Source organism: Aquila chrysaetos, chromosome 5, assembly GCF_900496995.4.
Source record: "Aquila chrysaetos chrysaetos chromosome 5, bAquChr1.4, whole genome shotgun sequence".
Taxonomy (NCBI): domain Eukaryota; kingdom Metazoa; phylum Chordata; class Aves; order Accipitriformes; family Accipitridae; genus Aquila; species Aquila chrysaetos.
The window spans coordinates 69017083-69034654 of NC_044008.1; the positions used below are offsets into that span (position 1 = coordinate 69017083).

The window sequence follows — 17572 nt, forward strand, 5'->3', positions numbered from 1 at the left end:
AAACCCTGAGGCACTTTGCAAACCCACGAGTGATGCCCGAGGGGCAGCGGTTGGCGCTTGACGGCAGCGTATGCGCTCGGCCACCCGTGCCCAGCGGCGTGCGGACCCCGACTGTGGGTTTCGTGGGTGCTGGACAGCCCTCGAGGGCACTGACAGACAGCCATGAGCCGGCCGCTGGTTGCACCCACGGGCAGCATCTCCCCAGGGGTTTTGCTCGTGTTTCGGGGGCTGGGAAGGAGAGGTGAGCGGCGCGTGCTGTTCTTGGCACGGCGTCCTGCCCACTCCTGTGCCAGGGAATGCCTTTGTCCCGCTGCCCTGGTGCTTTGGCACACCTCCAGCACCCCGAAACCTGGCCGGTCAGGTTTGGAAAGCAGGCCAGGGACGGCTGGGGAGGTGGAGGCTTTCTGGGCACCCATCGGGCTGTGCTGGGCTCGTCTCTGCTGCTGGCCAGGGAGCAGCCCTGGCCGCATCCTGCCCACTCTTGCTAGGGAGAAGCATAAAAACGTGTCCCCCCCCTTTTTTTTTTTTTTGGTTGCTTTCAAAGAAAATGGCGAAGGCTGCTCTGTGTGAAGCAGGACTGTGCCGCAAAGGGTCCTGAGGTGGAGGATGAGCATCCTTGGGTCGCAGCGGGGACCAGGTGATAACACCCACCAGCATCCCCACAGGAAAGCAACTGGGCAGAGGGTCCCATGGGGCACCCAACAGGTGGGTTCCCTCCCCCCAGGGAGCGGGACGTTGGAGCTTTGGGCCCCACGAACGGCCGCAGTGCTGGGCTGGCGCAGACAGGGAGGGAAGCAGGATCTGGCTCGGCCGTGGCCCAGCACCGCCTGACGTAAGAGGTTATACAAGCCCGTGCGGGCAGGGTGCCGGCAGCAGCATCGGCGTGTCTGTGACCGGAGCTCTGCTCTGGAATAACGCCTGCAGGAATGGGGACAGCCCGGCCCCCCTGCCCCATGCTGGGCATCCCTCACAAAAGCCCTGGGTGGCAGTGGCACCCCGGAACAGTACCCACAAAGGATGCACAGGATTCCTGGAGGAGCACGGCGGGGCAAAAGCCAACCTGGAGAGGGGTGAAGGTGGTCTGGTGGTGTTCATGTGCCCAAGAGCTGTGTCTGAGGGTGGTTGGGATGGGGGGCAGCAGGGTCCCTAGATGGTGGCTCGGGGGCTACGGCAGGAGGAGAGCAAGGCGACCACTTGCTTGGAGTGAGTGGGTGGGAGAGGGTACAGAAGAGCAAGGAGAGCCTGGGCGACGCTGGGACGTGGTGCTGAGCTGGGTCAGCCCCATTCGCAGGAGCGGGGAGAGGCTCCCTGACCCTCTCCAGGAGGCATTTTGGAGGTGCTGAGAGGGGCCCTGGTGCCAGCGGAGCAGCACACCTCCTCACCCGCCGGCACCGGGTGATAGATCAACCCCCGGTATTTGAGGCAGCCGGCCGAAGGCGTTACTCACCCGGCCCGGGGCTGCGCTCAGCTCCGCCGGGCAGGAATGCCACGTGCTCAAACCGCCTTTCCCTGGGGAGGACCAGCCCCGCGGCCGGGGACGGTGTCCTTGAGCTGGGGCTGGTTCAACCCTGCCCGAGATGGAGGGACCGGGTGCTGTGAATGTCTCCTGGGTGGTTTTCCATGCCGGCGGGGATGAGCAGGTCCCCAGCCCTCAGGCATCCCGTGGACATGGGATGGCTGCCTTCCTTTCTGAAGGGGACCGTAAGCTCCCTTTCTCGCCACCCCAAGGGCAGATGATTCCACCCAGCCCTGACAGCAGGATAAGGCCGTGTTGGGCCCAAAGGCTAAAAAAAAAAAGCACCTTTTTGCACTGTTTCTTCCCCAAAATTATTTGGTATGTAAAGAAGGAGGGGGAGCTGGCAGCACTTGCCATGTCTCCTTAGACGTCCTTCCCACGCCAGGTCCCCACCAGCTCCGCCACCAGCAGAGCCTTCCCAAGGGACTGAAGGCAATATGCCTGGCGCTTCAGTGGGGCAGGGGATGGGCACGGGAACCCACTCACAATATCGCTGTGGACTTGTCTTCTGGAAAGGTAATTTTGTTGACCACAGGACTTTTCACTATGGGAAAGGGACACCTGCCGTTTGGGGAAAACAGAGGTTCTAGGATATTTCTGCCACGGTTGACAGCAGGTTTTCTCCCAATCTGGAGCAAATGGAGTGAAATCCTGGGTGACAAGTGGTCCGTGGGCTGGGGAAAACCATCGGTCCATGTGCAGGCCGAACCTGGGGGGCTCCATGGGGACTTTCCATCAGCTCCAAGGAGACTGGTTTCACCCCTTTCTCCAACAAAACAAGAGTCTTAGTCACCTCTCTCGCAGCAAATCGCCCTGTTTTCCGGGGGCATCACCTATGCCACGTGCCAGAAGGTGATATCCTGCTCGGGAAGCAGGCTTGTGCCAGGCAGTGGGGCTATTCCCAGAACCGCCTCCGGTCTCACTCCATAAATCCCGCTATCAGCTCCCTGCCTGGCTCCAGCTGGCTGCGGCCCAGCTGGGGATGTGACCATGGGACGGGTCCTGCGTTTGCCGGCGGATGCAGCTGCCTGTGGGCTCCCCAGGCTGGTGGGTGCTGGGGCGGTGCCAGCGGCACCTCATGATCCCTCTGTGCACTTTGGGGGAACCCTCTGGGCTCTGTTAAGTGCCCGGTGACGCTCGTCCTGCCACCGTAAGCGCCGCAGGAGGTTGGTCTTATCTCACCTTGCGCTGAACTTGGCTCATTGTTGATTGTTCTTTTCCCATTCAGGAAGAAAGGAAAAACAAAACCTACTTTTTCTGCAGAACTGCTGTCTGAGTCTCTATTTCCACTGAGTCTCCAGCTCACTGCCCTGGGTGCAGCTCTCCTGGGGCAGCAAGGACCCTCCGGAGAGGCAGTCCTGAGCCCGGGCCATCTGATGGACCAAAAGCGCCTTTGCAGGATGAAGGGATGGCTTTAGGGCTGAGTTCTTGTCCTTTTTGCACCCAGGCTCATCCCTGCGGCCCCTCTCCCCCTGGGTCCTCCAGCCCAGCGCCTCCCAAAATTGGAGGACTGGCAACCCTGCAAACTTGGTGAGGATGCTGAAGATGGCTCAGAGGCCCCCAGGTCTCCTGGGCTGGCAGTGGCAGCCAGCTCTACCTGCTGCGACAGCTTCTACCACCCACAGTTTAACCCTAACCTGGTTTCTATTCTAAGCCCTTTTTTTTTTTTCATGGGCCTCCTCCCTCTTTCGCTTTGCCCCACTTTGCCCTCTCGCCAGCGAGCTCTGGCTGCCGCTGACCCTGATCCCAGCGGGGCCTCACCGAAATCGGTAATAAAATGCACCGGTGAGGTTGCTTGTGTCAGGGTGGCTCCTGCTTCCCCGGGCTGGGATTAAGGAGAAGCACCTTGGATTTGCCTGCAACGGCTCATGGTGGGAGGGGGAAGGCTGGAGGAACAAGGCTGGGGAGACTTTGCTTTTGTGGCAAAACCGGCTGCAGGATTAGCAGATTTCCTGGTGTTTGTATTTTCCTAGGAGGCTGCAAAATTCCAATTTTCGGGCAGTGGCAAAGGAGGACGGTTTCTTCACCTGATGCTGCTGGCAGGGCTGGGGATGCAGCCGTGTGCCAGCCAGAGCTTACCCGCAACCTCCTCCAGGCTCCTCCAGATAGTCCCTTGGTGGACTGGGATCCGGAGCACCACTGCTGCAAAGGTATCATTAGAAGAGTCCTTGTTTTTCCAAGCTAACTGGTTTTATGGGTCCAGCCGTGCTGATGAAATAGCTGCCGGGCGGTGTGTGAGTTATCCCTCTGGCTGGCAGGGTGCATCTGGGTGCTCGCCTTGAAGAAGAAACAAAAGCTGCCCTTGGTGCGGTGGCACCTGCGAGAGGCAAGTTTGGCAGGGCTCGGGTGAGCTGCCCGTACCCACCGGGAAGGATAGGATCTTTGCCGGGGAAGGTGGGCTTGGGACAGTTGAGCCCCAGAAAGTCAGTCCCCCTTGCCCAGGGCTGGGGGCTGCTCCATGTGTAATGGGCAGGGTTGACACGCTGGGTATTGGCTGGATGTGTCCCCAAGCCTGGCAGGGAGATGGAGCCCGTCTGTGCCTGATGGAGCTGGGCCAGCAGAACCTCTCCCCAGCCCCTCTGCTCAACCGTTGCCTCCCTGCAGCAACAGAAAGCGGGGAAGTAGGTTACGGCCATGCGAGAGCTGGGGAGACGGGGCTGCGTTCTTGGAGTCCGGCTGGATTTGGGCAGCCCTTTGGCTCCCAACCAAAGTTCCAGCCTGAAGGAGTGACGCAGCGCATTGGCTTCCCATCCTGGCCGGGCAGCTCACTCCCTTCCAGGCACTGCCTCCTGGGCACGGCGGGTTACGTCATGGTCCCGGCTGCCCTCGCCTCCCCTCCAGCCAGAGCGGTGTGGGATTGGGCACCTGCCCGGGGAGTGTGGCATCCAATTGCTATTTGCACCCGGGGTGGCACCAACCCGCCGTGCCAGGACAGAGCCGATGTCAGGGCAGAGCATGGTCCTCTGCCCGGCGGAGGGCAGTGCCCATCCCAGGTGCAGGGGCAGCATCCTGCAACCCCTCCTCTTGCTGATTGAAGCTGTGCATGGGCTTCTTAATGAGCAGGGAGCTTTCTGTCTTGCAGGAATTCCTGGTTTCCGTGAATTCAACATCTCCCGATCCCACAAAGAGCAGCGACGGAGCAGAGACATAGGTACTGGTCTGCGCCTGTCTTAGCTCTGGTTTCTTAAACTGGGCAAACACAACGGCCCCGCCAGAGCATGTCCAAATGCTACTGGGGGAGAAGGCAAGAGGGTCTTGGCCTGAGCCCTATCCTCCGTCCCAGCCCCTTTCCCTTCTGGCCCACAAAGCCAGCAGTGGGAGCTGGCAGGGAGACCTGGCCCCAAAAAGCAGCTGTGGATAGCGGCGCTGAGGCATCCCGGCAAATGGTCCTTGCTCGGCTGCGGATCAGCCTGAGGTGGCAAGTGCTGGGTAGTGCCATCCCTGGCACAACCTCGCTGGGGTCCTTATCCTCCCTCCACGTGCTGAGGAGGTTGGAAACATCCTTCTTTCCTAGAGAGGGCAGAGGATGGAGCCTGGAGTTACCCTGCCTGCACCGAGCGGTAAAAGTTTCGTGTGGGCGGCTGCCTGGGAGCCGCTGGGTTGGGTGCCTGCCCGTGGGGACATGTGTATGGCCAGCCCCAGTGGCTCTGGCTTGGGGACCAGGAGGGCACCTGGGAGCTGGGGGGGGCTGGGGTTGGGCAGTGCTGTGGTTACAAGGAAAAATGTATTTAATTTTTGAGGACTGGAGGTGCAGCATTGCGCCCAGGAACATCTTTCCGATTGCTGGCTAATGACCGGTGCTGGACCGATGGCTGGTTCCCTCCTCGGGACCCATCGTTGCCAGGATGGGACCCCCCAGACCTCTGGGGTCACAAAAGAGCTGCCAGGCTGGTGGACGAGAGGGCTCGGCCGTACCTTGGTGGCACCGCTGGCGACAGGCTCGGCATTTTGGAAGCAGAGCAGAACAGAGCCAGTGGCATCTCCACCGCGCGCCTGCGTTGGGTAACACCTGGCCAGGCGGTGACGCCAGGGACCGAGGGGTGGGGGCAAGCAGTTTCGGTCGGGGCAAGAGCAGAGGCACCCAAACCAGTGATTACCTTCGCCCTGAGCTGCTAAGTGGAGGAAGTCTGTGATTAGTTGACACCTCCAGCCAGGCTTTGGAAATTAAGCTGTGCTGGAGCAGGGGGCGGATGACAACTGCTTTATTCACTGCTGATATATAAAACTGAAAGCATGGTCTGGGTATGGTATCAGGATATTCCGACGGTGGTGGCTGAAAGGGCCGGTGGTGGATACGCAGCAAGTCCCTGGGGGCATTTGGGGTGCTTATGGACAAGGATGGGTTTTGGTGCTGTGAATTTGAGCCCTGGGCAGGGATGTCCAAGGGCTCAGGGCTGGGCTTTGTGCTGGGTTTGGTTTTCACATGCAATTGGCTTTGAATAAACCTCCTGCACCAGCCGCTCCTGCATGTCTCACCCGGCCCTGCAGCCTTGGGAAGGCAGGGACTTACCTGGGGCTCATCCCTGAGCTTTGGGCTTCTTGTATTTACAGATAACTACTGAAAAGGGAAGAAGGAAAGTGGTTGCATTCCCCTCCATGGCGTAGCTGATACCAGGCATGTGTCTGACCCCACGCAAGGCAGAGCATCCCACTCTGCATGGACAGTCCCGTGTGGGTCCATCCCTGCTCTGCGAGTGGGAGATGCTCATGGTCCATCCCTGCAGCAGAGCAGCACACTGGCCTGGCCAGGACCTGGAAGACCATCATCCCAACCCCGGAGCTGGGAGGGCTCCGGTCCTGCCACACCATGTTGCCCCTAAAGCCTGCAGCACCGAGGAGCTAAACTGATGTCTCCATAACTGGCTGCTGCTGGCAGGTAAATCCTGGCTCTTCTCACCCCGGGGTGAACATCATTGAGGTTTAGCAGAGCAATTCCCCACGTGTGATCCCCCCACAGCACCTGTCTGAGGATCAAACAGGGATGAGAAAAATATGGCAGCAATGCAAAGGATGGTGTGAATGAGACCGGGGGTGTGGGGCTTGCACCTCCTTTCTGGCTGGGCAATGCCCTTTGCGGGGCTCTGCCATTCAGCCGCTTCCCTCCCGAGGTGCCGGGGCAGCACGAGGCAGCATTGGACCAACACAGAGCCTGGATAAGGCCATCGGCCTCCGTCCGCGGTGCCTCCCTGGCAGCCCGTGCACGACCCGTGACAGGGCAGCGTGGCTGTGCCTGCCCCGTCTCGCCGCCGTCCGGTCTGCGCCGCGTCGGCTGGTACAAACAGATTGGCCAGATTAGCCAGCGCTGGGATCCAGTTTCTTCCCAGAGCTGCTGAGCACGAGCGGGAAGTTTTCCATTGCCCGAAGTGGCCGTTTGTGCCCTGCAAATGGTGAGACGTCCCCAGGAGGGTATTTATTTAAGATTAAAAGCATAGCCTTGCCACGTCCTTGCAGGGCTGGGAGCACGTGGGCTACCAAACAGCCCCAGACGGATCTGGCATCTCGCCACCCCTGCCAGCCCCATCTCAGCCCGGCACGGCCGGAGCTTGGAGAGAGTCTGTGGCTGCACCCAAGGCCTTGGTCCCTCGCACCCCACGAGCCAGAGCTCGGTGGCTGTGCAGCGCCCAGCACCCACTGAGAGCTCCTTGCCCTGGCACATGGATCAGGCTGGGTCTCGACTTTTGGGAGCCCACCGGCCGAGCATCCCACGCTTTTGGCAAAACGACAGCGAGAGCAACCGTTGCACGGAGCTGTGACTCCCTCTGGTGCCTACCCTAAGGCTCCCGAGCTCGTCCTTCAATCTTTCCTCGTCCCACAGCCCCAGGGATGGAGGGTTTGGGGTGCCCTGGCTGGCTGTGGGGCAGCCCCAGCGTGGGTGGGTGGGTGCGTGGGGACCAGGGCTCAGCTCCTGCCTTGGCAGCAGCTGTGAGAGCTGCTCGACCGCAGAGCCTGGGATGTGCCAAGCACCCTTGTGCCAGGGCCTGAATTTGGGGGGGCAGAGCTGCTTTCGGGGGTGATGGAGACAGGGCTTTGCCTGCAGATGGAGCTCCTCGCTCGGCTGTCGGGCTCAGGGAGAGGGTTGGGGTGAGGTGTTAAACCCTGTGAATTTCTCTTCCTTGAGGACCCTGTGGCTCCGCCAGACCCCCAAAAGAAAAGAGGATGGTGCTTAAACTCTCCCTGCTGGGGAAGAGATGGTGGTAATTAATCCCTCATTCAATTAATTACCCAAATGTGCTTGGCCTGAAAGAGGGAGGGGAAATCCCACCCAAACCCAGGTATTAAAAAAAGCAAATCTCTACAGCCCTAGTGATGCCAGGCGAAGGCGGGGATGGCACTTTTGGGGTGTCTGGCTGCAGTGGCCTAGAGGAGCTGATGGTGCCCCATTGCTGGCCCCTGCAGCCTGCTCCTTCCTCCCCTGGGAGGAGGAGGAGGAGGGTCTGCAGTGCAGGTGGCCATACGGATGGAGGGGCTGCCAAGGGGACTCTGCCCCCGGCCCTGGGCTGCAAATGCTGCAAGTGTATGTAAACAGCTCCTGCGTTTGGGGCTGGAAACGGCCCCTATGGGGGCTGCAGCAGGCTCTGCCCCATGGGCTGGGGGATCTGGGGGGGGATCGGTGGAGAGCACTTGTGGCCACTGGGTCCTGCCAGCCTGGCATGTGTGCCCTTGTGCCACGCTAAAATGGCTATTTTCCCCTCGTTTAGGAGCAGTGACGTGGGAGGACCCTGCTGGGGGCCAGATTTGGCCTTTCCAAGTCCTAGCTGGGGCTGGGCTTGGTCCTGGGGGCAGAAGGACTGGAGGTCAGACAAGGGCAGTGGCGGGGGCCTGATCCCCGGGGCTCCCCCCGGGGCTGGCAGCTGCCTGCGGAGGCAGCGGGGTCTGCTTGCGAGACCCCCGTGCTGCCTGGGGAGAGGGATGGCCGCAGGGGTCAGCAGCCACTGGCAAGAGCTCGCTGCTCTGGGGATTACACTGATCCCCTCCAGCCAACCTGCTGCGTGCCAAAGGATTTCTGAGTCTGTAACGTGCTTTCCCTGCTAAATTGGAGGTGTTTGGGGCCATGGTGCAAGGGCCAAGTCAGCGTTTGCTTTTATCCCTAAAATCTTAGTGGGGTCAATGGGATTGCATGGCTTGGCCTGCATGTGGTGGAAAATCAGACGCAAATTGGGGTTTAAAAGTTTCTTTTGAACATGGAGCTCTGCAAGGAAGCAAATTTAGGGCTACAACCCCGAATCTGCTGGCCTTCCTTACAGCTTTGCAGGCTCTCCTTATGGCTGCTGCTCTCCCGTGAGCATCGTGACTCCCACCTTTGCTGCAGCTCGAAGGAAGAGGCTCTTGTGGGTTTGATGCTTTTCTCCAGAAGCCAAAACTCAGCCTCTCCCGCGTGGTTTTCAACCCACTATTTCTTCTCTTCTCCCAGGTGGTCTCTGGTGCCAGCGGCAGCATGGGACTGAGCGATGCCACACGCCCGCCTCTGCCCATGCACACCGGCACGCTTGCCGCCGGCTGCGGTGGGATCCTGATGGCTCATGTTGGTCTCGGATGTGAGGCTGATCTCCACCTCCTCCTCCTCCTCTTCCTCCTCGGCCGCCACCACATAACCAGTTCTGCCCCGTTCTGCGCTTGCGCAGTGGCAGCTCCACCACCGCTCACCTTTGGCCCTGCCAAATGGCAGCCTGGCACCCTTGGAGCAGAGCTTTGTCACCGTGCTGCCACCATCCCTCGCGGCCACATCCTAGGTGTGATGAAGGTAACGAAGGCATCGTTCAGGAGCGGACCCAGCAGCCCTATCCGATGCACCCTTTGGGTCTGACACCCACCTGCCCGTGGCCCCGCAGCACCCATGGGTGCTCTCCTGGCCGCGGGCTTCCCTCACTAACAAGCAGGTGATGAAAGCCATGCTGTGTATCAGAATGAATCACTGACCTGGCTGGTTGCAGCCAGCCCTGCAGCTTGCTGGGCTTTGGACGCTGCTGTAATTCGTTAGTGCCCCAGCTCTGGAAATGATCTTTCATAATACAAGCTCTTACAGTAGAAATGAAACCTCAGCAGGTCCTTAATGCACCCTCGGCTCTGCCCCTTTTGCAGCAGGTGTGATTTTTTTTTTTTTTTATTAATCTTTATTAATTTTTTTCCAGGGTATGATGACAGTCCCCTGGGGCTTGACACAACTTGGGTGCGAGGTTTGCTTCCCTGCGAGTTGCTGCAGTGATGTGCTGTTACTGGAGGCGCTGAGCCTGTCCCAGTTTGGGGCTGCGGTACCCCAGCAATGGGTATAGCAAACCAGCCTTGTCTATGGATTTGCTAGATGTCAGTGTTCACCAAGGTTTTGGTGGATCAGTTGAGCTGATCTGGTTTTTGGTTAGGAGAAACAACAAATTAAGAACAACAAATTAAGGGATGAACCCCAGCAAGAAGTGATGTGTTTTTAGCCTTCCCCCATAAAGAAGCAGGGCCCAGGACGTCCTGGTCTGTGCACGGGCATCCCCAAAGCTTTCCGAGTGCCTGTGCTCTGTCTGGGTGATTAGTTAGGAGGCAGCGATGGAAAAGGGAAGAAATTCTTATGAAATTCCCGAAAACAGCCTGGAAGAGAAGAGGGACTCTGGGGGGGTCAGGGCCGGGTGCCACAGCTGCTAGGCACAGATTTGGGGTGGCCTGGTCCCCGGCAGATGCCCCTGGGCTCTGCGTCCCCCCGCCCCAGCACAGAGGAGGGTGCCGAGCAGCTCGGCAGTAGCAGTTTGGGCAGGCAGGCAGACAAACAGGCAGGCGCAGGCAGGCAGCCGCGCAGCCGTGCACTGCCCCTTCCTTCCCGCAGCTTGCTCCTTGCTGTGAAAAAGGCCGGTTTTCTCTCCAAAACGGCTCCCTCGCAGGACAGGCGACATTTGCTCCCGCTCTCCGGCAGAAGCGAAACCCTATCCCTGTCCTCAGTGCTCCGCTTGGGTTTCTCGGGGCTATTTCTGGCTCTTGGCTCCTTCGCCTCCAGTGTTTCCACTGGCTCTCTCCATCTTTTTTCCACTCCTTCCCTCCTCTGCCGCCCTCACCTCCCCGTGCCCTCAGCCAAGCGTCCTTCCCATGGCCCCGCCGCGACGGCTGCTCCCTGAAATGGGCTGCCAAGGCGGATTATTGCCATCGCTAATCTGCATTCACCCTCCTCCCCGTCCTCCCCTGCTCCTCCCTTCTCCAAATTGCTGCTATACGGCACCGGTGTGCGGTGCCGCACGGGCTGGCCGGCCGCCCCGAAACGGCCAACGCTGGGAGAACCACCGTGCCAGGGCTGGTGTGAGTAGGGGGCTGTGGTGGCCGGGTGGTGACTGGTGTGTCCCCAGGGTGGGAGGCTGGGTGGCAATCCAGCCATCTCCTGTGGCTGTGTCCTCCTCGGGTTGTTTTTTTTTTTTTTTTTTTTTCCCCATCCCTGCCCTTCCCGTGTCCTTTGGCGGCAGCAGGAGCCGGGAAGCCCATCTGCGGCGGGTCGGGGTGCTGCGGTTGCTCCTCTGCGGGTCCTACCCCGTGTGGCCTCTGCTCGGCAGGGAGATGCCGCTGGAGGACGGGGACCCGGTGAGGCAGAGGGGACAGCGGGTCAACGGCGAGGTCAGCGGTACCCCCCGGCTTGGGGGGACGGGAGACCCCCCGCTCCGGGGCACGCCGGCGCCCGACGGCAGCAGGACGGAGGCGATGGCAGAGGGCCGGGAGCCGGGGCCAGCACTGGGTGACAGGGACGTGAGCCCCGGGGGGGGCCCGCAGCAAGCAGGGCAGCGTGAGGAAGCCCTGATGAGCGAACTCTCGGAGCTGGTGCAGAAGGTGGTGAAGAGCAGCAGCTGGTGGGAACGGTACGGCGTGGATATCGGCATCCTCGCCTGCAGCTTCCTCCTGCTCCCAGCAGGTAATCCGACTTAGCCCCTCCAAACTGCGGCTGGGGGGGGGTTCCGTTGCCTTCTCACGGCTTTTGCACTGCTGGTACAACTTTGTGCTGGAAGCCTATTAGCAGTCTATAAAGCCTGTAAGAAAGCCACAATAACCCCTTCACCCCGTGCCGTGGGGCACCCTGACCCCGCTGGAAACCCGCAGTGGGTGACGGTGGCACCTGGGGTACAGCCTGGGGTGAGGGGACAGTGCCTGGGCAGATGGGGACAGAGAGCGGCATGCTCCATCCGTGCCCTGCCATGGGGCAGGGAAACCCTAGCAGTTTTGGTGACAATGGCCCCAGTGGGTGCAGGGGGATAGTCGAGCTTGGGGCTCCGGTGGCGCAATCGGAAAGCTGCAGCTGGTGCTTTCTCTTGCTTTTGAACTCCTGGGGATGCTGAAATCCTGGCAGAGTCATTTGTCACCAGTGGGATCCTAGCCAGAGCTGCGGGATGGGACCTGGCACCAGCAACGCCTGGTGCCATCGCGGCTGGAAGTGGCCAAACCTTCAGCACGAGGGCAAGCGTGGCTGGTCCAGCTGTGCGGGGTGATGTGGAGGGAAGCTTTCTGGCTCAGGCAGTTTAAATACCTGTAACTACGACTGAAAAACAGGTTTAGGGCAGTGGCTGGCATGTGTGGGTGTAGCAACTACTCCAGCCCAGGTGCAAGAAGAGAGAGGTGAGGAGGAGTGCGAGCTCCTGCCTGGCTGGTTTCTCCATAGGGTTCCTGTGCCTGCGGTCAGCCCAGGCCATCCCTTTCCTGGCGGGTGTCCTCACCCTCGGCGTGGTGCATCACACCTTGACCGTGAAGGGCAGTCATCTAGCCAGCCACAACGCCTTGACGGAGTCCAAGTCCTGGGGCAAAGTCTGGGCCATCTTCTTCATTGAGGTGAGCAGGGCCAGGGGGTTTGGGTGACAGCTCCCCCCTACGAAGCCCCATCAGCACCTTGCCAGCACCCCAAGCCCTTCAGGAACAGCCACTGGAGAAGAAGATGGATCCGAACCCTTCCTGATCCGTGTGCAGGAGGGTTAAATGTAAAGCAATGCTACACTGGGGAGCACCAGGAACAGCCCTGCTGGTGGGGCTTTGCCTGGAGGCAGCGGGGCGGGGGGGGGAGCCCCCAGCTGGGGACGGCTCCTGTGGTGCGCTGGGCTGTGGGGTTTTGTGTTCGTCCCCTTGACCACAGGGCTGCAGAGCAGGATAATGAATTGTGGGGAGTGGTGGGAATGGTTTCTGGTGCTTAACTCTTAAGAAGGCCATTTCCAGACTGGTTTGGAGCCTGTGGGGTGCAGAGCATCTCCCCTGGGTACCTCTCCTGCGAGTCCAAGCCAGGTGGTGCCTGATCCTGATGCCGTGGCTGTAGGCATCACCTCTCCTTTCTCTTCCCTCCCAGCTCTGCTCAGCTTTCACGGCCGAGCAAGGCACCTACAACCACGTGAAGATCCACCACGGCTACACCAATGTCATCGGCCTGGGGGACTCCAGCACCTGGAAGCTTCCTTTTCTGAACCGCTACGTCTACATGTTCATCGCACCTCTCGCGGTGCCCATCATAACCCCTCTGGTTGCTCTTGGTATGTGTCCCGACTGCCTTGGGACGGGGTTCTGGGTATGGTGAGCTTGTTACTGTCCAGATCTCACCCCACCAAAGGGTTCTGCTTTGTTTGGCGGCATCACGTTAACTACACCAGCCCACAGAGAGACACAGGGCTGCAGCGAAGGCAGGTGATGCTGCATCTGTTCCGGGGAAGGCATCTGCTGCGTGTCTCCTTTCTGCTGGTGCTCAGAAATGCTTCACATATTCCTGTGTTGGGTCAAGTGTTGGAAAGACATTGTGAGCCTGAAGCGCCCCAAATTTGCTCTCCTTTGAGTCAGACCCTTGGCCATAGCAGGGTTCACCATCACATGGGTCTCTGGCTGGTCAGAGCACCATAATGATTTTGCTGACTGCATGCAAGGTGAAGGTGTGGGAGTCTACAGGGACCGGGATGCAATGAGCTCGGGCAGACAAGGCAGTGGCTCAGGGGAAATAATGGTGCCAGGAAACGATCAGGGAGAAAAGCCTAGAAAATAGTAAGAGGCTGAGGAAACCCGGTCCATCGGGCTGAACACACAGCTCTGGGCAATGCCAAAAATGCAGACAATGACTTGGCAAATTGTAAGAAATGAAGATGCAGCCAAATCCCCATGTGATAATGCACAGCTGGAGCCTCTGCCCCACTGCCCTGGGGAAGCTCCAGGCCCCAGCCCCAAAAACCAGCAGGTCAGCAGTGCTGGGGGGTTTAGGCCAACCTGGAGGATCGGGAAAGGGAGATGAAGAATGGGATGGGCTGTAGGTTTCTCAGCATGCCGGGCAGTCTGGCCGCTGGAGCAGCAGTGGCGGGGAAGCATCAGCACCTTGCCCATGTGCTGCCTCTTCTTCCTCGCACAGATTTGTTGAGGAACGTGGAATGGAAAGTAGCTCTCCGGACCCTCTGCTGCATGTTTCTGGGTCTTTACTGCCATTATTGGCTGCTGCTCCACGTCTCGGGCTTCCAGTCGCCGTGGTCCGCCCTGCTCTGTATGCTGCTCACCCGCTCCCTCCTGGCCCATCCCTACATCCACGTCAACATATTCCAGGTAGAGACCTGAAGCTCTGAGATGTCCCGATGGTGCTGGAGACAGGCCAACCACCACCCAGCGCTGGTGACATAGCCCTGACACAGCTGGCTGGGGCTTGTGTCAGCTTAAGGCGAGCGGCCTCGGTCGTCACGTCCCTCGTGCCAATGTCGTCACAGGGAGGATCAGGCCGGTGGTGCTGGGGTGGAAAGCGGTGGCCCTGGGAGAATGTCAGGGCAGAGGGGTGTGAAGGGCTGGAGGGTGATGTCCTCTGCGGTGGCTTGCAGGACTGGGGGCTTGGTGCGTTTGCAGGTGTAGGTGCAGCTGGTATGGCAGGTCCTGGGATGGCGAAAGGCTGGTGGCTCCAAGTGTGGGTGTGTTGGGGGGACAGAGCGCGGGTGCTCCTCGGTGGCTCCGTGGACAGACAAATGCAGGATGGAGCGACTTTAGGGATGAACCCGGTTCTGGGGTTGGCAGCCAAACCCCAACACGTGGCTCAGCCTGGCCAGCACCTTCATGCCCTCGCATGGCCAGAGCCGTGGTTGACTCTGTCTGGAAGGGGCCGGGGGGGTGATGGGTGCCACGGGGTCCCCACCCTGCTTTTCCCGCAGCACATCGGCCTCCCCATGTTCGCGGCCGATCGGAAACCCAAGCGGATCCACCTCATGAGCCTGGGTGTCCTCAACCTGCCCCGCAACGCCCTGCTCGACTGGTCCTTTGGCCACTCGCTCATCAGCTGCCATGTGGAGCATCACCTCTTCCCCAGCCTCTCCGACAACATGTGCCTGAAGGTGAGACGGTCCCCCAGGGCAGATGAGTGTGTTGGGAGGTGACACGGGGATGAGACCATCCATGTCCCCACCACCTCCTCTCCCTGCCACCGGATCTCTTTGCGCTGTTCCCCCCACGCTAGAGACCTCTTGCTGCTTTGCGCCAGCCCCTAACCCACCTCCCTCCATCCCCACTCCTGTTTCTCCCGGGTTGCTGCTCCCTGCTCCTTCCACTGGTCCCAATTCCAGCCTGCAGCAGCCTCCCAGCAGTCCAGGATCCTTCCAAACTCTTCCCTTGGGAAAGCATTTCCAGTGCTGCACAGTCTGGCTTTTGGTTTAGCCGGCATCCAGGCAAACCGCCTATAATTTTGGTCGTGCCCTTACTTGTTACTCTGAGGTGGGGGGTGTGTTCAAAACGTGGGCTCCGAGCACGGCCCTGGCTCGAGAAGATCCCAAGGCAGATCCGTGCGCTGCCCTTCAGCACGGGATCTCCACTGCTTTAATGCTGTGCACTTATTTCCAGTCTCAAGTCAGGGGAAAAATTAAGTCATAGTAATAGATGGAGTAGGAGCACCAGCGGGGTTTGGGTCATGCCCTTTGCTCGAGCTCACGGGGCCGGTAGGACCTGTACCCCTGCAAAGGTGTGTTGCAGGGAAGGGGTAATTAAGCTGGTGGCAGCCTCCCAGCCCTGCTGCCGAGCCGGCTGTGTGGGCACGTGGGGATAACTATGGGTGTGAGTGATGAGCGTGTGTGGCTGGCCCTTGTTAAAGCTTCGTTAGGGCATCCCTCCTAATCCGAAGCCCTGCATAGGCATTTTGCTAGGGCAAACTCCCTGTGTTGCTGCAACTGGAAACCACCTTCCTCTTAATTTTCATGGTAAAGAAGTTATAGCTGGTTCTGCCTTCTCCAGCCCTGTTTTGGGCATATGTGGCATGGGTTTTCTGGGCAGCTTGCAGGGAGCTCGGCGATGCCTCAGGCTGGGAACCTTGTACAAATGCCGGGGCATCCTGCATGGAGGTGAATTTGCCTTTGCAGATCAAACCCATCGTCTCCCAGTACCTGAAGCAGAAGAAGCTGCCGTACAACGAGGACACCTACGCCTCCAGGCTCCGGCTCTTCCTCCAGAGATACGAGGAGCTGATGGTCCACGCTCCCCCCATAACAGAGCTGGTGGGCATCCAGTGAGGACAGGGCCCCAGGACTTGGGGGGGCTGTTTCCTGCGGGGACTTGCAGCAGGGATGGTTTTAGCAGGATCGGGGCTACACAGACACACGCCTCCATAAAGCCATCGCGTAGGAAACATCTCTCCCCGATGTCTTGCTTTTGGCTAGGTAACGATGCACAGAGCCACGGCGGGAGGAGAGCCAGGTGGTACAATGTCAGGGACAGAAAAAGGGGGGGACCCCCCCAGTTATTCCCTGCCAGGGCTTAGTTTTATCCACTCTGCTTTCACGCCTGGGGAGAGGAAACCCCCCATCTGCTGTCTGGGGTCTCCATGCAGCAGGACCAAGGGAATGCGGCACCGTGTCTGGGGCATCCAGAGCCGGTTCCTGGCTGAGAGCTGCTGGGCTCTGTAGGATGGAGCTGCAAATGTGGGGTTGGGAGCTCAAGGAAGGGGTGGATTGTGGGGAGGGGGCTGTGTCACTGCTGCCTGCGCTTTGCCTGACTTTGGGATAAACCAGCCTTTTTGAGGAACAACGATTTGGCAAGTTCAGCCTTAACACGTTGAAGCGCATCTTCTTTATTACTGGGTTTTGTTGCTGGAGCAAGTCATACCGGTATCCCGCAGTGCCCGAGGCAGGGCTGGGGGAAAGACCCTTGCCCCATGTGGGGTATCTGTATTGGGGTGCTGGAGGTGACCCCAGACTCGATCGTTGCTATTGCAAGAGTTTAGCAGAATCGCCTGCCAGAGGCAGGCAGGTCTCCAGGGCTTGGAAGACTTTCCCTGTTTAGGGAGGGTGAACTCGGCCCACTGAGCTGCTGCCAGCGGGTGGGATGCTCACGTGGCTTGTTCCAACCCCCCTCCAGGACACCGTGCCTGGCTTTCCTGGGGCTCTCTGCTGTTCCAGACCCGCAAGACTAATGACAAAGTCCAGCCCAGTGTCACGGTGGGGACCTGGCAGCAGAAAAGGCAACTGGCCCAACTGGGACCAGCGTGCGAGTCAGTGCTGGCTCTGGGCTTTGTGAGGCTTTGCGAAGCTTTGCTCTTCCTGATTCATGCTGGACTCCCAGCCCCACAACCGGGATTTATAAGGCTGAACATTGCAAATGTGTCCTGAGGCACAGGGATGCTCTCCTCTGGTCTCTGCCTGGCCGTGGCAGGGCGAGGGTTGCAGTGGGCATGCCCCTCTGTGGGCGTCACGTACCCCATTCTTCTGCACCAAGTGTGGGGACATCCTCAGACCCACTGGAGAAGTGTCCCTGTGTGGGCACTGTGACATGGGGCTGGGATGGCCACTGCATGTCCCGGTGTAGTAGGTCCAGACTCGGGGGTGGGGAAAGCTGGCCCTGGATCTGTCCAGGGTGACCCCTTTGGCATCAGAAATAGGGAATTACTGATTTATCCTGGGCTGGGGCCCGGGGGATGCTGATGCCCTGGGCTGCTGGCATTGCCATGTCACCTCTAACCTGCCCCATGCGGGTTTATCGATCCACGACATTGTGAAACATCCAAAGGGCAAATTCTTGCCCTTTGAGTGAGTGTGGGTTATGCCGGGTCTGTAGGTGGGAGGGTAGCAGGGGGTGGAGGGGGTGGCTGGACCAAATGGCCTGAGTGCTCCCAGGGGTCACCGGGGG

The 17572-nt window shown here is 59.6% G+C and overlaps 1 protein-coding gene across 5 annotated transcripts; it reads left to right on the forward strand.

Annotated features, from left to right (window-relative positions):
* The first annotated feature begins 10344 nt into the window (after positions 1–10344).
* Positions 10345–16076, forward strand: FADS6 (fatty acid desaturase 6). Of its 5 annotated transcripts, none has more exons than XM_030013081.2 (7): positions 10345–10786; positions 10948–11387; positions 12129–12295; positions 12801–12981; positions 13839–14026; positions 14617–14796; positions 15811–16076. In XM_030013081.2, exons 2-7 carry the CDS (start codon positions 11039–11041, stop codon positions 15958–15960), a joined length of 1215 nt encoding a protein of 404 aa, XP_029868941.1. In that variant the 5' UTR covers positions 10345–10786; positions 10948–11038; the 3' UTR covers positions 15961–16076. The 5 variants fall into 5 exon arrangements, with proteins under 5 accessions (XP_029868941.1, XP_029868940.1, XP_029868942.1 ...); XM_030013080.2 differs by having other exon boundaries at positions 10951–11387; XM_030013082.2 differs by having other exon boundaries at positions 11005–11387.
* The last annotated feature ends 1496 nt before the right edge of the window (positions 16077–17572 follow it).